The 20994-nt window shown below is 44.7% G+C and overlaps 3 protein-coding genes across 3 annotated transcripts; 2 read left to right on the top strand and 1 right to left on the bottom strand.

Moving 5' to 3' along the window:
• Positions 1-797: 797 nt before the first annotated feature.
• Positions 798-8722, top strand: rpgrb (retinitis pigmentosa GTPase regulator b; the record flags this gene model as incomplete). Its single annotated transcript, XM_084574807.1, has 15 exons — positions 798-907; positions 1608-1733; positions 1964-2056; positions 2482-2544; positions 2636-2794; positions 2937-3086; positions 3249-3407; positions 3749-3904; positions 3978-4102; positions 4239-4430; positions 4519-4705; positions 5044-5138; positions 5222-5281; positions 5700-7598; positions 8702-8722. Exons 1-15 carry the CDS (start codon positions 877-879, stop codon positions 8720-8722), a joined length of 3516 nt encoding a protein of 1171 aa, XP_084430933.1. The 5' UTR covers positions 798-876.
• Positions 8723-10926: 2204 nt separating this feature from the next.
• On the top strand, positions 10927-12953 carry LOC311509095 (dynein light chain Tctex-type 1-like). The gene is made up of 5 exons (XM_084574147.1): positions 10927-11099; positions 11467-11508; positions 12061-12184; positions 12293-12370; positions 12462-12953. Exons 1-5 carry the CDS (start codon positions 11064-11066, stop codon positions 12533-12535), a joined length of 354 nt encoding a protein of 117 aa, XP_084430273.1. The 5' UTR covers positions 10927-11063; the 3' UTR covers positions 12536-12953.
• Positions 12954-13560: 607 nt separating this feature from the next.
• Positions 13561-20439, bottom strand: cybb (cytochrome b-245, beta polypeptide (chronic granulomatous disease)). The gene is made up of 13 exons (XM_084574103.1): positions 20239-20439; positions 19786-19878; positions 18427-18537; positions 18224-18308; positions 17899-18047; positions 16843-17024; positions 16568-16700; positions 16381-16473; positions 16038-16291; positions 15245-15407; positions 15005-15151; positions 14749-14873; positions 13561-14591 (listed from the first exon to the last, which is right to left on the bottom strand). Exons 1-13 carry the CDS (start codon positions 20281-20283, stop codon positions 14474-14476), a joined length of 1698 nt encoding a protein of 565 aa, XP_084430229.1. The 5' UTR covers positions 20284-20439; the 3' UTR covers positions 13561-14473.
• Between the last annotated feature and the right edge of the window lie 555 nt (positions 20440-20994).

The raw sequence follows: 20994 nt of genomic DNA, 5'->3' as shown, positions 1-20994 counted from the left end.
GAAGACAAATCTGCACCACAGGTCGTTCATGTTTTGATTGTGTTTCTGTGGTTCGACGAAAGAAATCACAGTTAATTAATTAAGAACAAACAAGAGACTGTCTTCATCTGAAGACTTAGACCACATATATTTATTAAAAATGTTAATATGCATATCAAGAGAAGTTAAAACCATATATTTTTACTGAGAGTAGTCGTCAACGGTAAGGATCAGGTTTAATAGAACATTTATTCATCCTCCTCTTGCTCTGGTAGTGGCTTCTTCTCTCCGGCAGAAGATGGAACCAAGATGAACCAATAATAGTCTGAGATTTTTAATAGTTTCTGGTTAGAGGAGGTTTAAAATTTAGAGTTTGAATTGCGGTACGTGACACCGATACTCATCAGCAGAGACAAACCTGACAGAGGCATCTGTAACAACAGTCAACAGATACTGAGATGGTGAACTTCACAATGGCAGCTCTGGTTGTGTTGGATTGAATTGCATTACACTGGTGTTCCTGATAGTTTTACAGGTTGTGGGTTCAGTTTAATTTCCCTACCACCATCTGGAGCCAGGTACCAAGCTTCATCTAGCACAGAGAGCTTAGAGGATGCACGATAATTAAATAATAACCTCTCTGATTAATCTTGGAGCAATTATGATCAGAAACCTGACACATGAAGAGCTGTGTTTCCCTCTTAAATTAAGTTAAAAGTCCAAAGAATCATCTGACAACAGTTCCCATGGCCAGTACGCGCTGTCACTTTAAGAGTCACGTGATCAGCGTCGTAGCCTAGGAGAAGTTTTGTTTACTTCCGGGTTGTCGGAGTCGAAAACAAGAGGGGCACCGCGGCGCCCGCAACGCCGAGCAAAGCGGATTAAAGTCCCGCAGTGATGGCGGGGGAGGCTGAGGACGAGATACCCGGTAAATAACCGCCGTTCTGTGCTCATTTCACCGCCGTACCGTCAGGACGGAGCATTTTAATATGAAGCGTTAGCCCGCTAGCTATCAGATTAGCTTCGAGTAATTGGCTTTAGCTCGCCGGCTAATAGAAGAATCAGCCTCTATTAGTTTACCAGTCAGCTGTTTGTTTATGCTGCTCCTCTAATCCTCATGACTGATTTAGCTGATCATTTATTTATTTCCTCTTTATATCGGGTTTGAAAGACTTTAAAAATTATGAAATATCAATATTGATGTATTTGGACCTGTTACTGTTAGATAGTTAAGATAGATTAGACTTTATTTAACCTGAGGGATAAATACAAATAAAATACAACATTAAAAGTTATAAATACAAAAAAAAATGTATTTCAGTCAGATTTATCTGAGAAGACTTTCTGCTAACTCTCAAACAAACTGAGAAATAAATTTATCTTTACAGTTAAGTCATATTTTTATTCATCTTATCAAACGAGAGTGTTTCCTACATTTGTCCTGCACACGTTAATTATGATATTTAAACAAGTAATGAACCTAATCACAGTCTGCAGCCTGACACGTATTAGGAATATTAATGTTATTGGATAGATGATCAATAAACCATCAGTAAAGGTGCTGAGTAATCAGTCAGTCGGTTTGTCTTCTTCTCTTGTTTCCTTTTTATTTATTTATTTATTTACAGAGTCAGGGGCAGTCTTCACATTTGGAAAGAGTAAATTTTCTGACAACATCCCGAGTAAATTCTGGCTAAAAAACGACGTCCCCTTGAAAATAGCTTGCGGAGACGAGCACACGGCGTTAATAACAGGTAAGAGCTTCTCTTCACGTGTTACTGGTGTGAACTTTACTGCCGTAAATGACACATCTGTGCTCCAAAAAATATACAAAAAGGTCACACATTTTTTTTATAGGGTAACATTTTTAAATTAAAAATATGAAAATCAATTAATATTACATTTTTAAATTGGAAACGGTCTGTTTTTGCCTGCTGCTGTGACGTGGCTGATGCTCAGAGATTTTCTGTGCTCGTCTCCACAGAAAATGGGAAACTCTTTATGTTCGGCAGCAACAACTGGGGCCAACTGGGCCTGGGGTCCAAACTCACTGTCAACAAGCCCACTTGTGTCAAAGGTTGGTGTTTAAATAGCTGAAAGGAAAGCAGTGTGAGTGAGTGCTGCCACTGACAGCTGTCTGAAGAGAGAAGAAGAACGAACGCACTCCTTCAACCAAGCTGCTGCATATTTGTTAATCCCAGTTTAGAGGGTCCCTAGTCTGCTTTAATCTGAGGAGACTGACTGAGAGACACTTTTCTCCTGCAGCCACTTTAAAACAATACAGAGATAAAAAAAAAAGCTTCACTGGGACAAATTCTTTACCTGGGAAATATTTATGTGACCCACAAAAGGACCCAAAAATCCCAAACCCATTTCTTACTCAAATCTACTTCCTGGTGTTCTTCTGCTGACGCGGTTTGCGGTATGACATTAAGCAAACTCCTCTTGGGAGGTTTAAAAGTTCAGATAAATATTTGTGTTAATTGCTTCGTGCTGTTTCAGCCTTGAAGTCAGAGAAAGTTCATCTTGTGGCCTGTGGAAGGAACCACACGCTGGTCTGCACAGGTCAGAACCCGATTCTCAGAGTTTTCATTCAGTCTTCAGGGAAACATCACACTCATCTGGTTTCTGTGCGTCTCTGCGTGTCGGTTTGCAGCTCAGGGAAAAGTGTTCGCCTCAGGTGGGAACAGCGAGGGTCAGCTGGGCCTCGGCGACTGCGAGGAGAGGACCAGCTTCCAGAGAGTGGATTTCTTTGATTCACACGGACCAATCAAGATGCTCGCTGCTGGTTCAAACACCTCGGCTGCCCTCACCGGTGAGATTCAATTTAAAGATTGGACACAAAAATTAGAGAAAGACAAACGACGGAATAAAATAAACTCAACGAAAGATTTGAAGTTGTAGCGTTGCCGTTAAAAGATCTGTTTTTGTGAACGTGATGTCTTCATTTGTCGCAGCGAGCGGTAAACTGTTCATGTGGGGCGACAACACTGAGGGTCAGATCGGTTTGGGGAAGGAGAGCCAGGCGTCCTCCCCACAGGAAGTCAGCGTGGGACGAGCCGTCGGCTGGGTGTCCTGTGGATACTACCACTCTGCTTTAGTGACAGGTGAGTGACTTCAGTGGGACTCTGCTCACTCGATGTTCTAAATGATGGTGATCAAACAATCAAGAGAAGATTTATCTGTCACTGGCACAATTAGTTTACTTGTCGTCAAGTTAAAAGTTAAATCTGTGCACATGGAGCAAGCGTTTGTTGTCTGTGCCTTAGTGGACGGAGCTCTGTACACGTTCGGGGAGCGGGACAGCGGTAAACTGGGTCTGGGCATCGACCAGCTGCCAGGACACCGAGTGCCTCAGAGGGTGAAGAGCATCAAGGAGCCGGTGGCGCAGGTGGCCTGTGGGGGTGGACACACGGTGGCCCTTACAGGTAAATGATAATCTGAACAGTGAAATGTGTTTCACAGTTATTTGGTTTTATGTCTTCACTTTATCTGAGATGCAGGTCAGAGCGATCAGGATTAAAAGGAGGAAACCAGCTGAGTAGAGACCTCTTTTTCTGTGTCTGACTTTTTAATATTGACATTTTTAGTCTTGTCTCGTTTTCTTCCGCTTAAAGACATGTCCTTCTCTCAATGGAAATTTAATGCCATGGACTCCCTGTTGTGATGAGCACATTTTAATCATTCGATGAAGCACCATTCTTTGTGAAGTTATTTAAGAGTGATCAGAAGCCAAAGCTGTTCACTCAGTCAGTTTGATCTCTCCCAGAGGATGACGTGTACACGTTCGGCCTCGGTCAGTTCGGACAGCTCGGCCACGGGACGTTTATCTTCGAGTCTCGGCTGCCGCGTCCGATTGAGCACTTCAAGAAGGGCCGAGTCTGTCAGGTGGCCTGCGGGGAAAACCACACAGCTGTCATCACAGGTAAGCAACACCTGGTCTAGTAACTATGCAGTCTTCTGGTCGAATCTCTACAAAACTCTGGGTCTTGTGTTAGATGGTGGTTTGCTGTATACGTTTGGAGACGGCCGGCACGGTAAACTGGGTCTGGGAGAAGAAAACTTCACCAACCAGTTCAAACCAACTCTGTGTCCACGCTTCCTCAAGTACAACGTTCAGGCGGTAGGGCTTTCACATTGACTTTACATCATATTTGTATTTATTTACGGCATTTTTATTTAGTCATATCTCACCAGAGCTGACAATACCTGATAAGTATCTTGAGAAGGTTTTAAGAGGTAGGTGTTGTATTGACCAGGCTTCATGCGGCGGCTGTCACATGGTGGTGTTCGCTCGGCCGAGGGATGGCGGCTGTGGTGACGTGACTCTGGAGGAGGACGACGTGATTGAAGACTACCTGGAGAGACCCTACGTGGAGCTGCTCGGGGACACGGCCGACTCCTCCGCCCTGCAGAGGAGCCTCTCTGCTCGGGTTCGCAGGAGGGAGAGGGTGGGTGTGCAGCATGAAGGGGAAAGTAGTCATTAAATGCAGCCACTCTTGTATTCTACGCTTTGGCTGATCCCATCCTTCTTTTTAGGAGCGATCTCCAGACCAGTTTGGCGCCATGTTCCGAACGCTGCCCGCCATGACGCCCGGCTACCTCCACCCACCGCTACCCGTCTCCAGCCAGACCATCCCACCCAGACTGCCTCCGCCTGAGCTGAGCCACAGAAAGGTGCTCAACGGCACTCACCAACACGGGAGCGCAGGGTCAATCCAGCAGGGTACCTACCTCACCTCCACTCCCTCGTCCTCCTTCTCCTGCTTCCTCCGAGCTTAGACCAAGATCATGAACATTTATTCTTCAATCGCTGCAGCTGAGAGCACCTTAAAATGATTTTCTGTCTCGAGGTTTTCCACAAAGTTCCCACATGTCAGCTTTCTCAGGCCCGTGTCCATCCACACGACTCACATAAAGAAGTGATTTTCCTTTGACTGGAATAAATATGATTCAGTCGCCTTAAAAGGAGCTATTGCAACTCTCTTGGACTTTCCTTTACTTGAAGAATATGACGTGTTATGTGGTGAGCGCTGCATACTCATGTCGTCCGTGCTTTCTCAGAGCAGGCAGGCGGCGAGACAGACAGCCTCGTGGAGAGCCTGACGGACGCCGACAGCGTTAGAGGACTGGGAGAGACCACAGATTTCCTCAACATGGTGAGAGATCCCTGAATTCATCCTCCGTGTTTGGGATCAATCTGGTTTGTGCCGCTCATTGTCTCTCTGTTCCCTCCTGACAGACGCACGTGATGAGGATGGATCCCAGTGATAAAACTCTGACTCTGTCTCCAGTTCAGAAGGTAACTCAGCTGTTAGAGCTCCAGTTCATCCTCATTATTCCAACTCTTTAAACTCTCCACTATCCTGCCTTCATCAGGCTGCTATATAAGGTTGATTCTGAAGTATAAATAATAAGAAATATTGTGCCCCCTCGTTTTTTTAAGCATGTCCACTCAGTATCCAACTTGGAAATCCAAAGAGGTTCCCTTTAATTAGCATTCAGTCTTCCTGTGGTTGGAGAAACTGATATATTTAGGACTAGAGCCTCTTATTCCAGCTTGATGAATGAAGGGAAACTAAAAAGAACCATAATTCTGTTTAAGTTTCAGATTTTCCTCTGTCTGTCTGTTGTCCGTTTTGATTTCTCTGCATGCTGCTTTTCCTCTCTAATGCATGCCTCTTTTTCATCCTCTTCCTGCTTTCTGGTGCCGGGCATAGAGGAAGGGTAAGAATGGTAAGGCTGTAACCAAGCAGAGCCAAAGAAAGGAGGGAAAGCTCTCTAAGGAGAGCAGTTTCTCTTCCACCTCACCGTCTGGTAAGAGCGAGACGGTGTCTTGCCGCCGGGCGTTACCCACAGAGCTCCTGAAGAGCCACGGCGCTCACTCTCTGGCCTCACAGAGCAAACAGAGACTGAAGAAGAGCAGCCTGAACAAGGAGAACCTGATCATGGCTGTGGAGGAGCTGCAGAGGAGACCCGGTAAAAGCAAACCTCTGAGTCTTGAGGACATCAGAAAGGCGGCATCGGAACGGCGTCCCAGGCCAGGTCAGGGTAAAGGTCAGCTGGTAGGGCTTGGCAGGAAGCTAGCAACAGAAGCTGAACAAAGTGAAACTAGAAAGACAGTTTTAAGTGTCAGCTCTGAGCCTGTGAGGGTTAAAAGTAAACCGATAGTAGTCCAAAGTCAGCATGCAGGAGTCGGCCCGGCATCTAAACACAGTCCCTCTAACGCTCACCTGAGTGATGACTTGGACGAGGAGAACACACGGAGCTCTCGACCGGTTTCTGAAAGAGAAAAGAACAGAAACCTTAAAGCTAAAGAGAAGACAGATTTGTCCAAAAAATCTAAGAATGAGAAAAACAGGAAAGAGCTCAGTCTGCTCGCTGGAGCTGCCTCAGTCGCAGCAGCATCAGTTTTAATCCAGGAGGCGGTGTCGAGGAGCGAGAGCAGCCGGGCTGGTCTCAAAGACAGCGTGACCACGTTCAGAAGCGAGGAATCTGAATCCTACGCTGCTGATTTTAGCAACAAGTCGACGGTCAGCATCAACATCATCCCTGCTCCTGAAACGAGTCACGACGACGATGAGGAGCAGAGCGACTCTGCGGCAGTCAAACAGGACGAGGAAGATGAAGAACGCCAGAGGACGAGTGCAGAGGTAAGCGAGGAAGAGGAGGATGTTAGTCACAGTATTGAAAAAGTAACAGAGGATGAAGAAGAAGACGAGGATAAAGACAGCGATACTCTTCAGCCGGAAGATCAGTTAGATACTGATGAAGATGAGGAGGGAACCAGAGAGGACGATGAGGATGAGAGCAGTGCTGAGGAAGAAGAGGAGGAGGAAGAAGAGGAGAGAACAAGTGGGGTGAAAGGAAGTGAAGACGACTCTGAAGAGGAAGAGAGCAAAGGAGGGAATGTAGAAGGGGAGGAGGAGGAGGAGGAGGAGGAGGAGGAGCAAAGTGAAGAAGGGTTGAGTCCTGACACAGAGAGCAAAGGAGGAGAAACAGAGCAAGACGATGAGGAAGAGGAGGAGGAGGAGGAGGAGGAGGAGGGAAGTCTGGAAAGAGAGAGTGAGAAAGAGGAGGGTGACAGTGAGTTAATGAAGTCCTCGGAGGAGAGAGAAGAGGCAGAAGAAGAGGAAGATGAAGAGGGGCAGGAAGAAGAGAGTAGTATTGAAGAGGAAGAGGAAGACGAGGGTGTGAAGGATGAGGAAGAAGAGGAGGGAGAAGAGGAAGAGGAGGAGAGTGAAAAGGAAGAGCAAGAAGAGGAGGATGAAGCAGAGGATGAGGAGGAGGAAGAAAGTGAAGAAGAAGAAGAGGAGGAGGAGGAGGGTGAACAGAGCGGCGAGGAAGAAGATGAGGAAGAGGAAGAGGTTGGTAATGAAGATGAGGAGGAGGAGGAAGAAGAAGAAGAAGAAGAGGAGGACGTTGTCAAAGGGAAACAACAAAGCAGTGAGGAAGATGGCGAGGATGAAGAAGGTGAGGAGGAAGAGGTTGATGACGAAGATGAGGAGGGTGATGAGGAAGAGGAAGAGGTTGGTAATGAGGAGGAGGAGGAGGAGGAAGTTGTCAAAAAGAGCACTGATGAGGAGGAGGAGGTGGAGGAGGAAGAAGCTGAAAACGAAGTAGATGAGGAGGAAGAAGAAGAGGAGGAGGAGGAGGAGGAGGAGGAGGAGGAGGAGGAAGAAGAAGTAGAGGAGGAGGAGGAGGAGGTAGTAAAAAAGAGGTCAAAAGGAAGTTCTAAATCTGCAGCTGGGAGTAAGTCAAGGTCAGGGGTCAAAGGTCAGGCAGCCGAGGAGGAGGAGGAGTTTTGGGACGATGTTTTACCGCAGTACCTCAACCTGAAGTAACAGGAAGCATAGAGAGGAAGAGGAGGAGGAGGAGGAAGAGGAGGAGGAGGAGGAGGAGGAGGAGGAGGAGGAGGAGGAAGCCGTTCATGGTGCCTTTCTTCCCTTCACTGATATCTCCGTATAAATAAACATCACGATGTTCTAAATGCTTCTCTGAGCTCATCTATAAAGTTTACCTCTTACTCCTCAGCAGCTGATTTCATTTTCTTCCTGCGTTAAACGTTAGATTCAGTTTTGGCCTTCACTGTTTTTTATTATTATTTAGGAGCTTGATGAAACTGGAGGAGCAGTGTTCAGACCTTCAGCTCTCAGATCTTTATTTGAATCTCTGTTTCTGTTCATTTCTACGTTTGTAATAAACCTTTCATTTCATTTAGGTTGTCGTTTTTGTTTGGTTTGTTCTCTCCCTCTCGTCTCTCGCGCTTTTAACACATTTGAAGAGAAACAAACAAGTTGCAGCAAATATTAAATCCCTGAGCCTCAGGGCTGCAGGACCAGATCTGATTGACTTCTACCTAGCATTTACGTTTAAGATGATTTATATTTTTTGAACCCTGTCTGCCATAATGCCCCGGGATCTGAATACAAAAAGAGAATTTGTTTCCGGTGCAGCATCCAGAGGGAGGTGTGTTCATTCTTGGTGAATAACAGTTCCAACATATTTCCACCGATGCTCCTTTTCTGTTTGAGCCTTTGATTCGGCCTCTTCAGGATCAGGTTGGGCTCGTTTTCTTCTTCTTCTTCTTCCAGTCACGTCGTTGTCTTTGTGCTGTAGTCCTCTCCCATCATGCCCTGCTTCATTCAGGTTATTACGCTTCACCCATACCCAAACATTCCCCTATTTTATTTCTGTTTGTGTTAAATCCTTAATTCCTTAGTGTGACAGCAAACTGATGTGAACCCTAATCCCTCCTTGTGTCTTGCTGGATCTGCCAGAGTAGAACTGAATATGTTCTCATCTCTCAGGATTTGACCAAAGGTTCTGCTGAGACGTCGAGCAAAGGAGAAGAAGAAGAGGAGGAGGAGGAGGAAGAGGAGGACAAGACTGAGGATGGCGAAGAAGTGGAGGAGGAGGAGATTGACACGTCCGAGTCCTCAACGGAGAAAACAGCAGCAGAGATTCAGAGCCCTGTAAATATGCAGCACGTCTGTTGATGTTGGTTTGCTCCAGGTGAGACAGATTTGCCACTAACATGTGACATGTGATCTTCTCCGAAGCCAGAAGATCTAAAAGAAGAACCTGTACCTGACGGAGGGCAGAGAGGTGACTGCTTTGATTCTTAATCAGCTGCAAAAACACCACATCCCTGCAGAAAAGAGTGACTGATAATAAATGTCTCACATCAACAGCGGCTGAGATCAGCGAGCAGCCCCACACTGCAGGCCAAGAGAAGACAGAGGGTAACGGCAAACCAGCCAATGGGACGGCAGACGGTGACTCTAGAAGCCAATCAGGCTCCAACAAAAAGGTACATGAACTCCAGAATGAGTCTCCAAAATGTCCAGATAGATGGACAGACAGACGGACTGATATTTGTGCTAAAACAAAGTGTGAAAGCTTTCAACTGGACGCATGAACAAATGGCAGCCTTAAAAACTGTCTCCTCTGCCCTCCCAGCTCTCTCTCTTCAGACGACTGTCCTCCTCCAGGTCGAGGCAGACAAATGACACGGACCAAACCCCGGCGGAGGGCCCCGTCAGCGGGGACCGAGCCGTCCAAGGACAGCCTCCGTCCCCGGCTGCTGCCACCGGGACTCATCAAGGTGCGGCACCGCAGCGACCCGGAGCCAGAGGGCCCCGCTCTGGAGCCTGCATCGTACTGTGATCCCGGGAAACTAAACCCTCCAGTGGCCTCGGTTCTCTGGAAAAGTCAGACCAAAGTGTGAAGACTCATTAGCAGCAGCTCAGACGAGCAGCTTCCCTGTGGAGCACATCACATCGCTCTGAAGCACAACAGACACAAACTGATTCATGTCTCTGCTTGTCCTCCTTCACCTCAGAGTGGTTCACCTCTCACCTGGCTGCAGAGATGTGTCCGTGCACATTAACATGGCCACAGGCTTCATGAGGACACGGTGTGAAGCTGCACTTATTCTGAAACTGATCTGTAATAGCAGCGGCAAAAGCTTGTTTCTCACGTTAAACAGAACCAGTATAACATCTACGTTCAACATTATTTTTCATGTTGCAGAAACATGTTGAACCAGTAGCAGCTTTATAACATCATGCAGCCTCTGTGAGGAATATTCTGTAAATTGTCGTTTTCTTCCATCCTTTATTTTGGTGTTTGGAGTCACTGGTGCTCCATCTCAGTGAGCTTTAAATCAACCACTACCACCTGAGCCTCCTCCACCTCCACCAGTGTCACCAGCAGCACCATGTTACTGGGTTATTTTTATTTTATTTTTCATTGTAAATGTTTTGTGGCACATTTCCTTCTCCAGCTGCTGAGCCTCAATATGTGTGTGTGTGTGTGTGTGTGTGAGTGTGTGTTTTCAAGCTGTGAGGATGTAAATATAATAAGAGATATTATTTATTATGACCTGGTCCTGGAGCACATTTCCACGTTTGATGCGATACGTATGAGTTCCTAAGAGATGCATTGGTTTTTATATTCTGACACGACAATCTCATTTAAACTGACTTGTTTTCGTATATGAATTTTTGTGATAACAGTAAAGGATTTTGATATAAAGATGATCACGAGTCATTATTTTACATTAAAAAATATATATTTTCCTGTTTTCATGAAGAAACGTTATAAAAATATAATAAATAAATAGAATATGTTGGAATATTGCATATACCAACATATAAACAACAGATTTGTATTTTTTCTTTTTTTTTCTAAATTAAAATTAATATCAATATTTGTTGATTTGACAGTCAGGATAGAGTAGTTTAATATTAAAATATTAAGCATTTTTTTATTTTATTTTATTTTATTTTATTTTATTTTATTTTATTTTATTTTACTTATTTTATTATTTATTGTTTATGTGTTGTTGTCATGTCATAATCCGTCCAGCAGGTGTCAGCCGTTAGCTGAGCGCTGCTCTTTCGCCGGGCTGGCGTCGCTCTTTTCCGGCGTCGTTGACTCTGTTGACAGCTCGTCCGTCGGAGGTAGGAAGCTCCTGGACAGCTCCCTGTTTTCTGGTTTTCTCCTCTGAGCAGTTTCAGATTTAGCTTTTCTGTTTTTGTTTAGCAACAAGGACTGTACGCAGCGTGAACCGCGGACAGATGCCAGGAATGGAGGAATATCATAACGGAAGCGAGGTTTGTTCCTGAACAGTCGCCCGCTAACGTTAGCTAGCATTTAGCTAGCATTTAGCTAAACTAGCCAGCTAGTGTGATTAGCCGCAGCTAACTTTTAACCGTGATTTCTGATGATGACGCTGTGTTTATGCTGTGAAATCATTATATAATGTTGAGCATCGTATTTAGAATTAATTATATTCTTTTTGGACTTTAACACGTTGTTGAAAGTGCATTTTATGTTCTACATTATTTGGATTATTAAGCTAATAGAGTCCCTGCTGTGTTTATCTGTTATATCTTTTAACTACTTCTGTTCTGCTGAAGTCCTGTCAGATAATCTGCTTCAGTGTTGGACGTGACTGATAATCTGCACTTTTTTTTTCAGGGTTCATTTAACTCGGAAGAAGCTGATAACGTTGTCAAAGAGGTAACATCGCCTTTACTTTTATTCTTCTAAAGTCTGACACTCTCCTCATCTTTATATTCAATTACAATTAGGGACACACAAACTAAAAACCACATCTGGTATGTTTTTACTTCACATCCTGGTGGTAGGGCTTAAATAGTTAGCTTAAAATGTGAAATGTAAAGTGTTAAACCTTGGATTCAAGCTGAAGGAGACGCGGTTAGGGTTTAAGCAGAGGCACAAACAACATGTTTACAGCGGTATCTTATTCCCAATGCTGCCACTGCTGCTGTCTACTTGTGTGTTTATGAAGGATCCAGTTTAGTTTTGTCGACGTTTCCGACTGAACATGAACAAACTTAAAGCTGCTTTAGTAAAAGTGTTTATTGGTGTCAAACATAAACCATCTGCTGTCCTCAGGTCCGTGTTGGGGATCAGAGACAGAGACAGAACAGTGTCTTGTCTTTATTTCAGTCCCCTCTGGTGAAACAGCACCCAGTGACTCCCACATGACTCCACTCTGATCTCATCTAAAAGCATGTGTGTGTGTGTGTGTGTGTGTGTGTGTCTCAGTGTATCGAGAGCGTCGTAGGTGGGGACGATTACAGCCAGAGCCTGGTGAACAAATGGACGGCCAGCATCGTGGAGCGCTGCCTCACACAGCTGGTCAAACAGGGGAAGCCTTTCAAGTACATTGGTATGTGTCTGAGAGGAGGAGGAGGAGGAGGACGAAATGAAACACAAAGAGGAGACGGGTGTGAACAGAAAGTGATTCTTGTGTTGTTGTTGTGTTTCGTCTGTGCAGTGACATGTGCTGTGATGCAGAAAACAGGTGCAGGCCTCCACACAGCTAACTCCTGCTACTGGGACACTGCCATGGATGGTAGGTTTTTGACTGCTCACTTCTGTTAACATAATATTACTTATATAACACCTGTTTTCTTCTTGCTCTTGCATTTGTTTTGTGTCTGCAGGAAGCTGCACAGTGAGATGGGAAAACCGCACCATGTACTGTGTGGTCAGTGTGTTTGCGGTGGCCATTGCATAGGACACACACATCATTGAATGACCGTCACCAGAAGAAGGCGCAGTGCACTGCTGTGAGCAGCAGGGGGCCACCACGTGCCACAGACTCCTCATCTGTACCGCTGAGGAACAGCTGTATTGTTTCCAGCACGTCGGATGCAGCAACACCGTCTTAATGTATTTATCTTCTCATGCCAGTGCAGTGCTTAAGTAGCTTCACTTCATCATTTTGCCTGACGTCATGCCGCAGCTGGAAACAACGCATTTATACTTATATGTTTATCACGTGTATCATGTCAAAGACAGGAGAACGATGTTTTGTACTCGAAGCTGCAGGATAATAAACACAAACTGAAGCGTTCACTCGTTCCTTTTAAATGTATAACAGCAACATTTCATCTTTTATTAATCATGCTCTGCATTTTAAGTACTCCTGTAAGGCTTTTGTAACGCTTAAAAAGGATAAGATTATAAAAATGAGATCAGTGCAGCCTTTCTGCCGCTGACACAGACGTACATGTAGGTTCTTCTCTAAACTACTCCCATGGTTTCAAAACAAAGATCAGAGAAATGTCATTTTATGTTGCTGAACTTCAGCGTTTATCTCCTTCTCTGCCTTTAATCATCTCACAAAGCCTCAGATCCGTCCTGGGACCCTGGGGGAGAGCCTGATCCCTGTGCAGCGATGCTTCGGGATTAACAGTAGAATCCTGTCAGAATCATAAAACGCTTTCAGGATGCATGTTAACAGCACGGTTAAACATTACTCTGAACATGCTTTTTTTTTTTTTTTTGACATACAGTACATATAAATTATATAACAACCTGAGCTTATGCATGAATTGTGCATACTTTAGTAGGTTTGACGTGCAGAGATGCTTTAAAAACATGCTTCTCTGCACAAATAGAATAGATCCTCACTGAAGTGGTTCATTTCTACTGTATAACATTTGAATTACTTAATTAAATTGTGTACAAATCAGTAATTTATAACTGGAAAGCATCGTTCAAGTTAAAAGTTCAAGTTTATTATCACTTGGTTGTGAGTGCTGAACATACACAAAGATAACAGAGTAAAAATCTGATTTGAAATTTTTTTTTTTAACTGTACATAGATGATTTTACCACGTTAAAGACTCCATATAATACAGATATTTCTTTCTGACTGACTCTGCCGGCTCCGGCTTTGTTAGTTACTGATTCAGGAATTAGTAAACACAGAAAAACAAAGCTGGCAAAAATTCCAACAGCTCTCCGAAGCCGGAAGCCACATTCTCGCTGGGCTTCGTCAGCGGGATGGAGTTTGGTCAGTTGTCACGGAGACGACAGCCTAACAACTGAACCTTCTCCGTGACAACTGAGCAAACTATCCACTGATACGTTAGGGTATGGCTGCTTTCTTCAGAGTTTCCACAAACATATGAGACGTTTTCAGGCACGTCTCATCACGTCGTTGGCTATTTTTTTTTTTTTTTTTACAGCCCTACAAAATAAAATCCATAAAAGCTTCATCTAGAATACAAACATACAAACATATACAGACTGTGAACACATGGCTGAACTTAAAAGCATTGACAAAGAACTGAGGATGTACTGAAAGCTACTCAACAGCTCTACTTTAGCAGCCAAAGCTTTAAAATCTTACTCCAGGGTGATTTAGCTCTTAATCTTCCAACTTCATGTCAAAGAAAAGTCACTGAAAATATATATATATGTAAAAAAAGAAAGAAAGGAGGAACAAATGTTTTGAAACCAGCACATACAATTACTGATGTAACAAAAAAAGGAGAAGAGGGTAATGTGGAAAACACCACAGGGTTGTTCAGTCGCTTCCTGAGAGAGAGAGAGAGAGACAGAGCAGCATCCTTGCAAAACGTCTCTTCTGAGAAGCGAAAGGAGAGAAGATGGACCCCGTCGTTGTTGAGCTGCCACTTGATCCAGACGTAAAGTTCTGGAGGTTTTAGAAGTTTTCCTTGTTGAAGATGAACTTGACGTCGGCCTCCGTGTGCGACAGACACTGCTTCTCCAGAGACTTCCCGAGCTGAGGTGGACCGCACAGGAAGACACCCACTTTGGTTCTGCACACCAAAAAGACATTATTCAGAGTTTATTTATATTTACACATGCAAAAATCTCAGTTAATCCCAATGTATATATATCTAATAACAGAATCAAATATTTGCTATGGGTATGCATGATGCTGAAATGGTGAGTGTGCCGCTCAAAGGGCCTCACCCCGGGTGCTTTGACGCAATATTGGTGAACTCGTTGTCCCAGTTAGGTTTCCCATAAAGAGTTTTCTGTTTGAGGCCCGTGATTGGATCGTTCTCCGCCTCGTGGTGAACACGGAAATGAGCCGCCTGACACAGGAAGAGACACACACTTTAAAGTAAACGTACCTTTGACCGCAATTCAACAACAACCGTTTCAAGAGCATTTTATCAGCAGGTGGAATCTGGTTTTACTTCGGCTGTCCTTTTTCTGTCCTTACCTCGGTCTCCTTCCAGCGGGTGAGGTAGATGTTGTAGCTGAGGAAGTCGGTCATGTCTTTCTCCGTCATCTGGCCCTCCAGAGACTGCAGCAGGTCTGCAAACCACTCGAAGGCTTGAGTCTCCGGACACAGCCAGTAGAAGTAGATCTAGGACGGAGACACGTTATTGAGCAAACATCTAGTTTTTCTTCTTCTACATTTTAGAAGACGAAGACAGGGAGGGGGGTGTCAGTGTCTCACCTTCTTGGTAAAGACCTCCTGGTTGTTCTGAATGCGTTTGTACCACACGGACTTGAGGATGGAGGCGAAAGGAGTCACTCCGATTCCCGCGCCCACCAACATGACCACCTCGTAACGAAACACGTCCTCGCTGGCGGTTCCAAAGGGGCCGTCTATCGCCACCCTGAGAGACAGAGAAACCAAACTGGTTATGGAGTGATCACAGTTTTTCAGGATATGTGAAAAAACATCTGCAAAAAAGCTGCAGTGAGAGTTGTGCACGTCTGTTGAAAGAGATTAGTTTAAGTCACACAATCATCTTCTCTTTTTCCCGTTTTATTCGGCCGTTGTTTTAGAGAACTGTTGCGACAACAGTTGTTACATCTTGCCAACATATTTGAAGGATGTTGTCCAACTGCTGCAACGGTTGATTTGTTTCCAAGGAATCAACAAATTGCTCTGAAGGTCATTTCATCAGAGGCAGCAGCTCTGAATAAAGGCCTCGTTCTTTCATTGTGTGGCCTCGAGAAAACATTCTCCAGCGCTCGCAGCGGGGCGACTGTGGGAAACTAATTTGTCGGCTGGAAGATGCTATTGTTAATCTTTTATCATTTCTTCCGCCTTTCCGCTCATTCCTGAAACGAGCCAGGAGTGACACAACACAATTAACCACTCAGGGGTCTAAACACGACTCCTCTCTCTCCAGCTTTTCAAAGCAGCTCTGGTGGATCTGGGAGGCAGCGATCGAAAGCAATCACAAGCAATTTCTGACACAATTTTCCTCTTTTATAAACCGCTTTCCCCGTTGTCATACTTGGGCAGTTTCCAGGCCTCCTGTGTTTCGTTTTTATCTCCTCCACAGGCTTGATACAGCGCCTCCGTCCAGTCCCCAACGATACGGATGTGGGCGCTGAAGTAGTCTTCCTCTGGGGCGGAGGTCAGGGTGAAGGGGTGCCACTCCAGCCTGGAGACGGACGGACACTGGATGAAGACGTACTGTCCCACCTCCATGTGGAAGCCTTTCCTCTTCATCTGCAGCTCCAGCGTCTTTGAGGGATGCATCACCACCTGTGGACCAGGTATAGGAATAATATTAGAGCCGTTGAATTATAGGAAAAAAAAAATGTTAAAATCCTTTTAATGATGTGATTACACACCTTGGTGATGACCACTTTTTGATGGGATCGATAGATGCGAACGATCCTCTCACACACATAGAGGATCATGGGGCCTAAGACCCACTTCCATGTCTGGAGAAGAGGAAAGCATTGAAAAATTTACCTTCACAGACCTTACTAAGAGTGTTTTTATTGGGGAATATTAGAAAAACATTTCACCACTCACCCCTGGTGGATTTCCAGCAAACTCTGGGACGGCACAGCCAGATTCATTCTTTCCCCAGTCTTCAAACCGGTCGGCACAGTCGTCAGGATCGTTTGTTTTCAGGCTGTTGAGCGTCTGTCCTCTCACTATGCGCCTGCACAGACAAACAGAGTCATGTCTAAACTAAATGGGGACAAAAGACCGTCCGGATAATTATTCAACCAGTGCATTGATCCAAGAGTCGGCAGCTGCTGTCAGGAAGAAACAAACTGTGCCTTTGCGTCTGAGCGTCTTACCCGTAGCCGTGGAACACCAGGCCGATGAAGAAGATGACGAAGAGGTGATGTGTGTACCAGAACACCTCAAAGTACGACCTGCGGATGATCTCCATGGAGGAGGTGATTATGAGGATGAGGGCCAGCGTGATGGCCACGCCCGTCAGCCCGGCGATGGTGGTGAAAAGGACGATGGTAGGGTTCTGCAACAAAATACATTTCACTAATGACACATATATTTATTTATATATATAGATATAAGTGGTTTCCCCCTCTTCAAATTAGTCTGGCGAGGGGGCGGTCATGAGTCGGTCACGGGTCAGTTCCTCAGTGGTTTGTAATTTAGTTGCACGCCCCTGCAGATCAACTTTATTGCCTAACTTCCCTCATGTGCTAAAGGTCTGTTTTGTCATAGCTCATGTTTTTGTCATAGCTTGTGAGGTTAACAAGAGACAAATACTTTAAGACGGAAGCTTTTCTGAGTCTGAAGCTGCAGACTGAGTGATAATAAATCCAAGTCTGTGTGCGTGCTTCTGAACTTCTGAGTCCTGACAAAGGCTCAGGAAACTGAGATGATGAGGAGTGAGAGATGAGGGCAGGTTGATAGATCTATGCGTCACAGGAATAAATTTGTAACTGAGCAGCTCATGTTGGAGCTGGAGCTAATGAACGTAGACCAGCAGAGAGAAGACGTCTGAGTAGAAGGAGTGGAGGAGGCAGAAGGAGGGGGAATTCACTACGCCGCCTTCAGGCGTGAATGAACCCATAAAATGACAATATAATAAGAAATAATTAAATCATTTTTCATTATTGATTTGATTTGAAACAGCAGAAATCAGCCGAGAAGTTTCATTAAGATGTTTCATCTCCACATACTGTATCTGCAAAGAGGAAGTTTCTCAAAGGGCAAAAACTCAGGGAAGGAAGTTTGTCAGATGTAGAAATACATTTACTTAAAAAAACAAAATGAAGCAATTTAGAAGTCGGGGTTTCACAAACTTGCAACACAAGAAAAATACCAACTGCTCCTCAACCCCAGACCTCTTCTTTAAGGGCACGAGTTGTGAGCTGACTCACCGTCTCGTTGGTCCTGATGGGGTTCAGGAAGGCGACGCCGTCCTCGTTGCCAATTTCAGACAGGACGAAGGTCAGGAGGCTGCTGTTGCGGTTCAGCTGGCCGTCCATGAAAAACTCAAAGTTGAACAAGTGTGCGATAATGTGCACAGCTGGAAGACGGAGAGACACAAGTGATGAGAAGGATACGAATCCACTAAATAAACTGAGGTTCATCTGTGCACCTCTTCTCTGCTGTGGCTGGTTAAAGTGACTGAGCACATCCTGACTTTAACATGCCACTAACTGGTGTGGTACTGTTTTAATCAGACCCAGCTGTAAAGCGTACCTGTATGGAAGGCGATCATGTAAGCCACCAGTTTGTGAAATGTCAGGTTTCGATCGAGTTGGCGAGCTGCCGTGCGGCTGCAGTACTGAACACAAGACGGGGAGAGCAGTGAGACCAGCAGCAACGGGGACAAAACATGTCAGCACATTAATTCAGCCATCAAATATGCAGGAGATGGTGAAGTAATAGTTTTTGATGTCTACCTGGATGGAGCCACGGAGGAAGGACAGGAGGTTTCTGCAGACTGGCAGCAGAATGAGCATGCAGTTGAAGTTGAGGCAGGCAGCAGGAGCTCTGGCCCAGGGCAGGGCTTGCTGCAGGTTTACAGAGACAAGATTAGTTTTTACTGTAGTAACATTCAGCACCTCCGTCGTTAGAGAAGACATTTAGGAATCTGAGACTTAAACAACAAGCAGGAGAATAGAAACCATCACTTCAGTTATTAAACGTGTGCAAAGCTTCAAAAAGTCTTCGAAATACTTTAATGTGATTATTCAAACTGTGAAAAAAGCCTCATGCATTATCAGTTTTGGTTTTACAAATGTGAAACATCCGTCCCTTTTCTGACCTCTAAAGTTTTGTGGAGTTTAGCAATAAGAGCTCTGTAAGCGACATAGAAAGCAGCAGCTCTGAGTTCTGTTCCTCATCTCTCTTTGTATTTAATTCTGGCAGGTTTAGAGGAAATTTCACTTCTGCTAGTTTGAAGGCAGCTGTTGCAGCCGGATGGTCCTGAGTCAGTGTGTCACGAGGCCACCTGTTACCGCAGAGCGCATTGAAACCCTGCTTCTCTACGTGAGCTAGTAGAGAAGCTGAAAACAGGGAGGTGGAGATAAGGAGTCAGTCATTAGCGCGGGGTGTGGATGTGTTTATCAAATCTAGGTCAAGTTGCCAAGGATTTGATTCTGCGGCTCTTTATTACGGGAAGGAGAGTCAGTTTTATTGGTACAGCCAGACATAATAAATGAATCATCCACTTTGAAAGCAATCATGATTATCACTGGGTGTCTGCATATTTGTTCAGGCTTTGATTTGCTGTCCCTCAGTAATATATACGCACTATTACCAAGCAATTAAAAAGGAATTAAAGAGAAGTGATTTCATATCGTGCTGCTGGTGAAATTTGAAAGTGAAGCTAATCAAGAGCTGAACACTGGCTGAATACTAGGTCTCTCTGTGGTGGCTGTGAGTGGGAAGATGTGGGGGACAGTTCCACTATCTGCCACAAGATTAGAACAAGAAGCATCAACAAACTGGAGCTGAAATGCCTGCAAAGTGTAGCTATAACCCTCTACGTACAGTGATTATCCTAGCAGCAGAAGAAGAAGTGGGTGGGCTGCAGAGTCTGTATTGTTAACGCTGAGGACTTCTTGCACCTGCAGCATTTTGAGGAAATGAAAAAGAGCGGGCCCTGTTCTTTTTTTTTTTTATCTCTCTCTCTTTGTTTTATATTTTCCATTTGTATTTTTACAACAGCTTTCTTCCTTCCGCTGTCAGAGTGCAGTTAAAACCTAAACCAAACAGCGGCATTTATTTGTGTGCAGGAATCTGAAGCTGGGACTCACCCCGAGCAGGACCCTGGTGTAGAACCACCTCTCCACCAGGAAGTTCAAGTAGAAACGGACAAACAGGAACGCGTTGATCCCCAGCCATACCAGCTGGAAAAGACATCCAGACACAAGCATGGGGTCAGAGTGGGAAGAAAGGAGCACCAATAATGACTCTGGTCTGGGTGGACTAGATCCCTCTAGATTTGGTTTAGGCCACTTAGAAAGCAGCATATTAGTTTAAAAATAATATTTCTATCAGTTGTGAAGGCTTTAACAAAATACTGCTTACAATTATCTAGAGATTCACAAGATAAATTATGATTAAGAATTTTCTTTTTTGTTAAGACGGAGCAGAACTTTACAAAGAATAGATGCTTAATGAGAAATCATGGACTGGTCTGATTTAAAGCTCAAAGACAGCAGGAAGGCTGACGCTCATAATTAAAGTGAATTCAAAAATATACTCACGATGACAAAGATGGAGAGTCCCTCGTTAGCTACAAAGTTCCCCATGATGAAAAGTGCTTCTGAGAGGAGCGCGTGGAGAGAGCCCTGTATTAATGTGATGCTAGATGAGGAAGCAGGAAGCAGTGAAGGAGGAGAGTGAAGAGTGCAGAGAACGGATTACTCATTTATTACCTCTGGTCCGAGCAAACAAGGAAGTTGCCTGTCTGACTTTTTCAGAAGGGAGGTTGCTCGTTTCCTTCTCAGTAATTCCTCCAGTCATGAAAAATACACGTCTGGGTTTATAATCTGACTCCTGCTCTTAATCTTGTTTCGCCAGAATTAGCGCGAATAAAAAGGCCAAAGAAAGAACAATATTCAGTTTAAATGTGTGTTAAGCCTTCAACAGCTGCAGGAATGTTTGAACACACCAGCAGCTGCTTTTAAACTGCAAAAGTAAAGGAAGAAAAGAAAAGTCAAGGATGAAACCCAGAGACCGCGATGCTGCTGAGCCCTGGATGCGTTGACCTTGGAGGCCAGGTGACCGTTTAAGAGGAACTTGCTGTTTGATTTTGACACAGTGAATTTTAGGCAGGGGAAGTGGCAGATTTCTAAACGTGAAGTAAAACAGAAAGGTAGTTGCCACACACTTCCTGTTTCACGCTGCAGCGCAGAAAGGACAACACCTGAACTTGAAGCCAGCTCTTGATCCACCACCATCCTGATCTCCTGGTTTCGTGAAGAGCTCATAAGCTTTTCCCTGCTCAACATGCAAGAGGT

This window comes from Chelon labrosus (assembly GCF_963514085.1).
Source record: "Chelon labrosus genome assembly, chromosome: 24".
NCBI classification, from domain to species: Eukaryota; Metazoa; Chordata; class Actinopteri; order Mugiliformes; family Mugilidae; genus Chelon; species Chelon labrosus.
The sequence above is the reverse complement of the archived record's forward strand: the minus strand, read 5'-3'. Positions and strand labels throughout refer to the sequence as shown.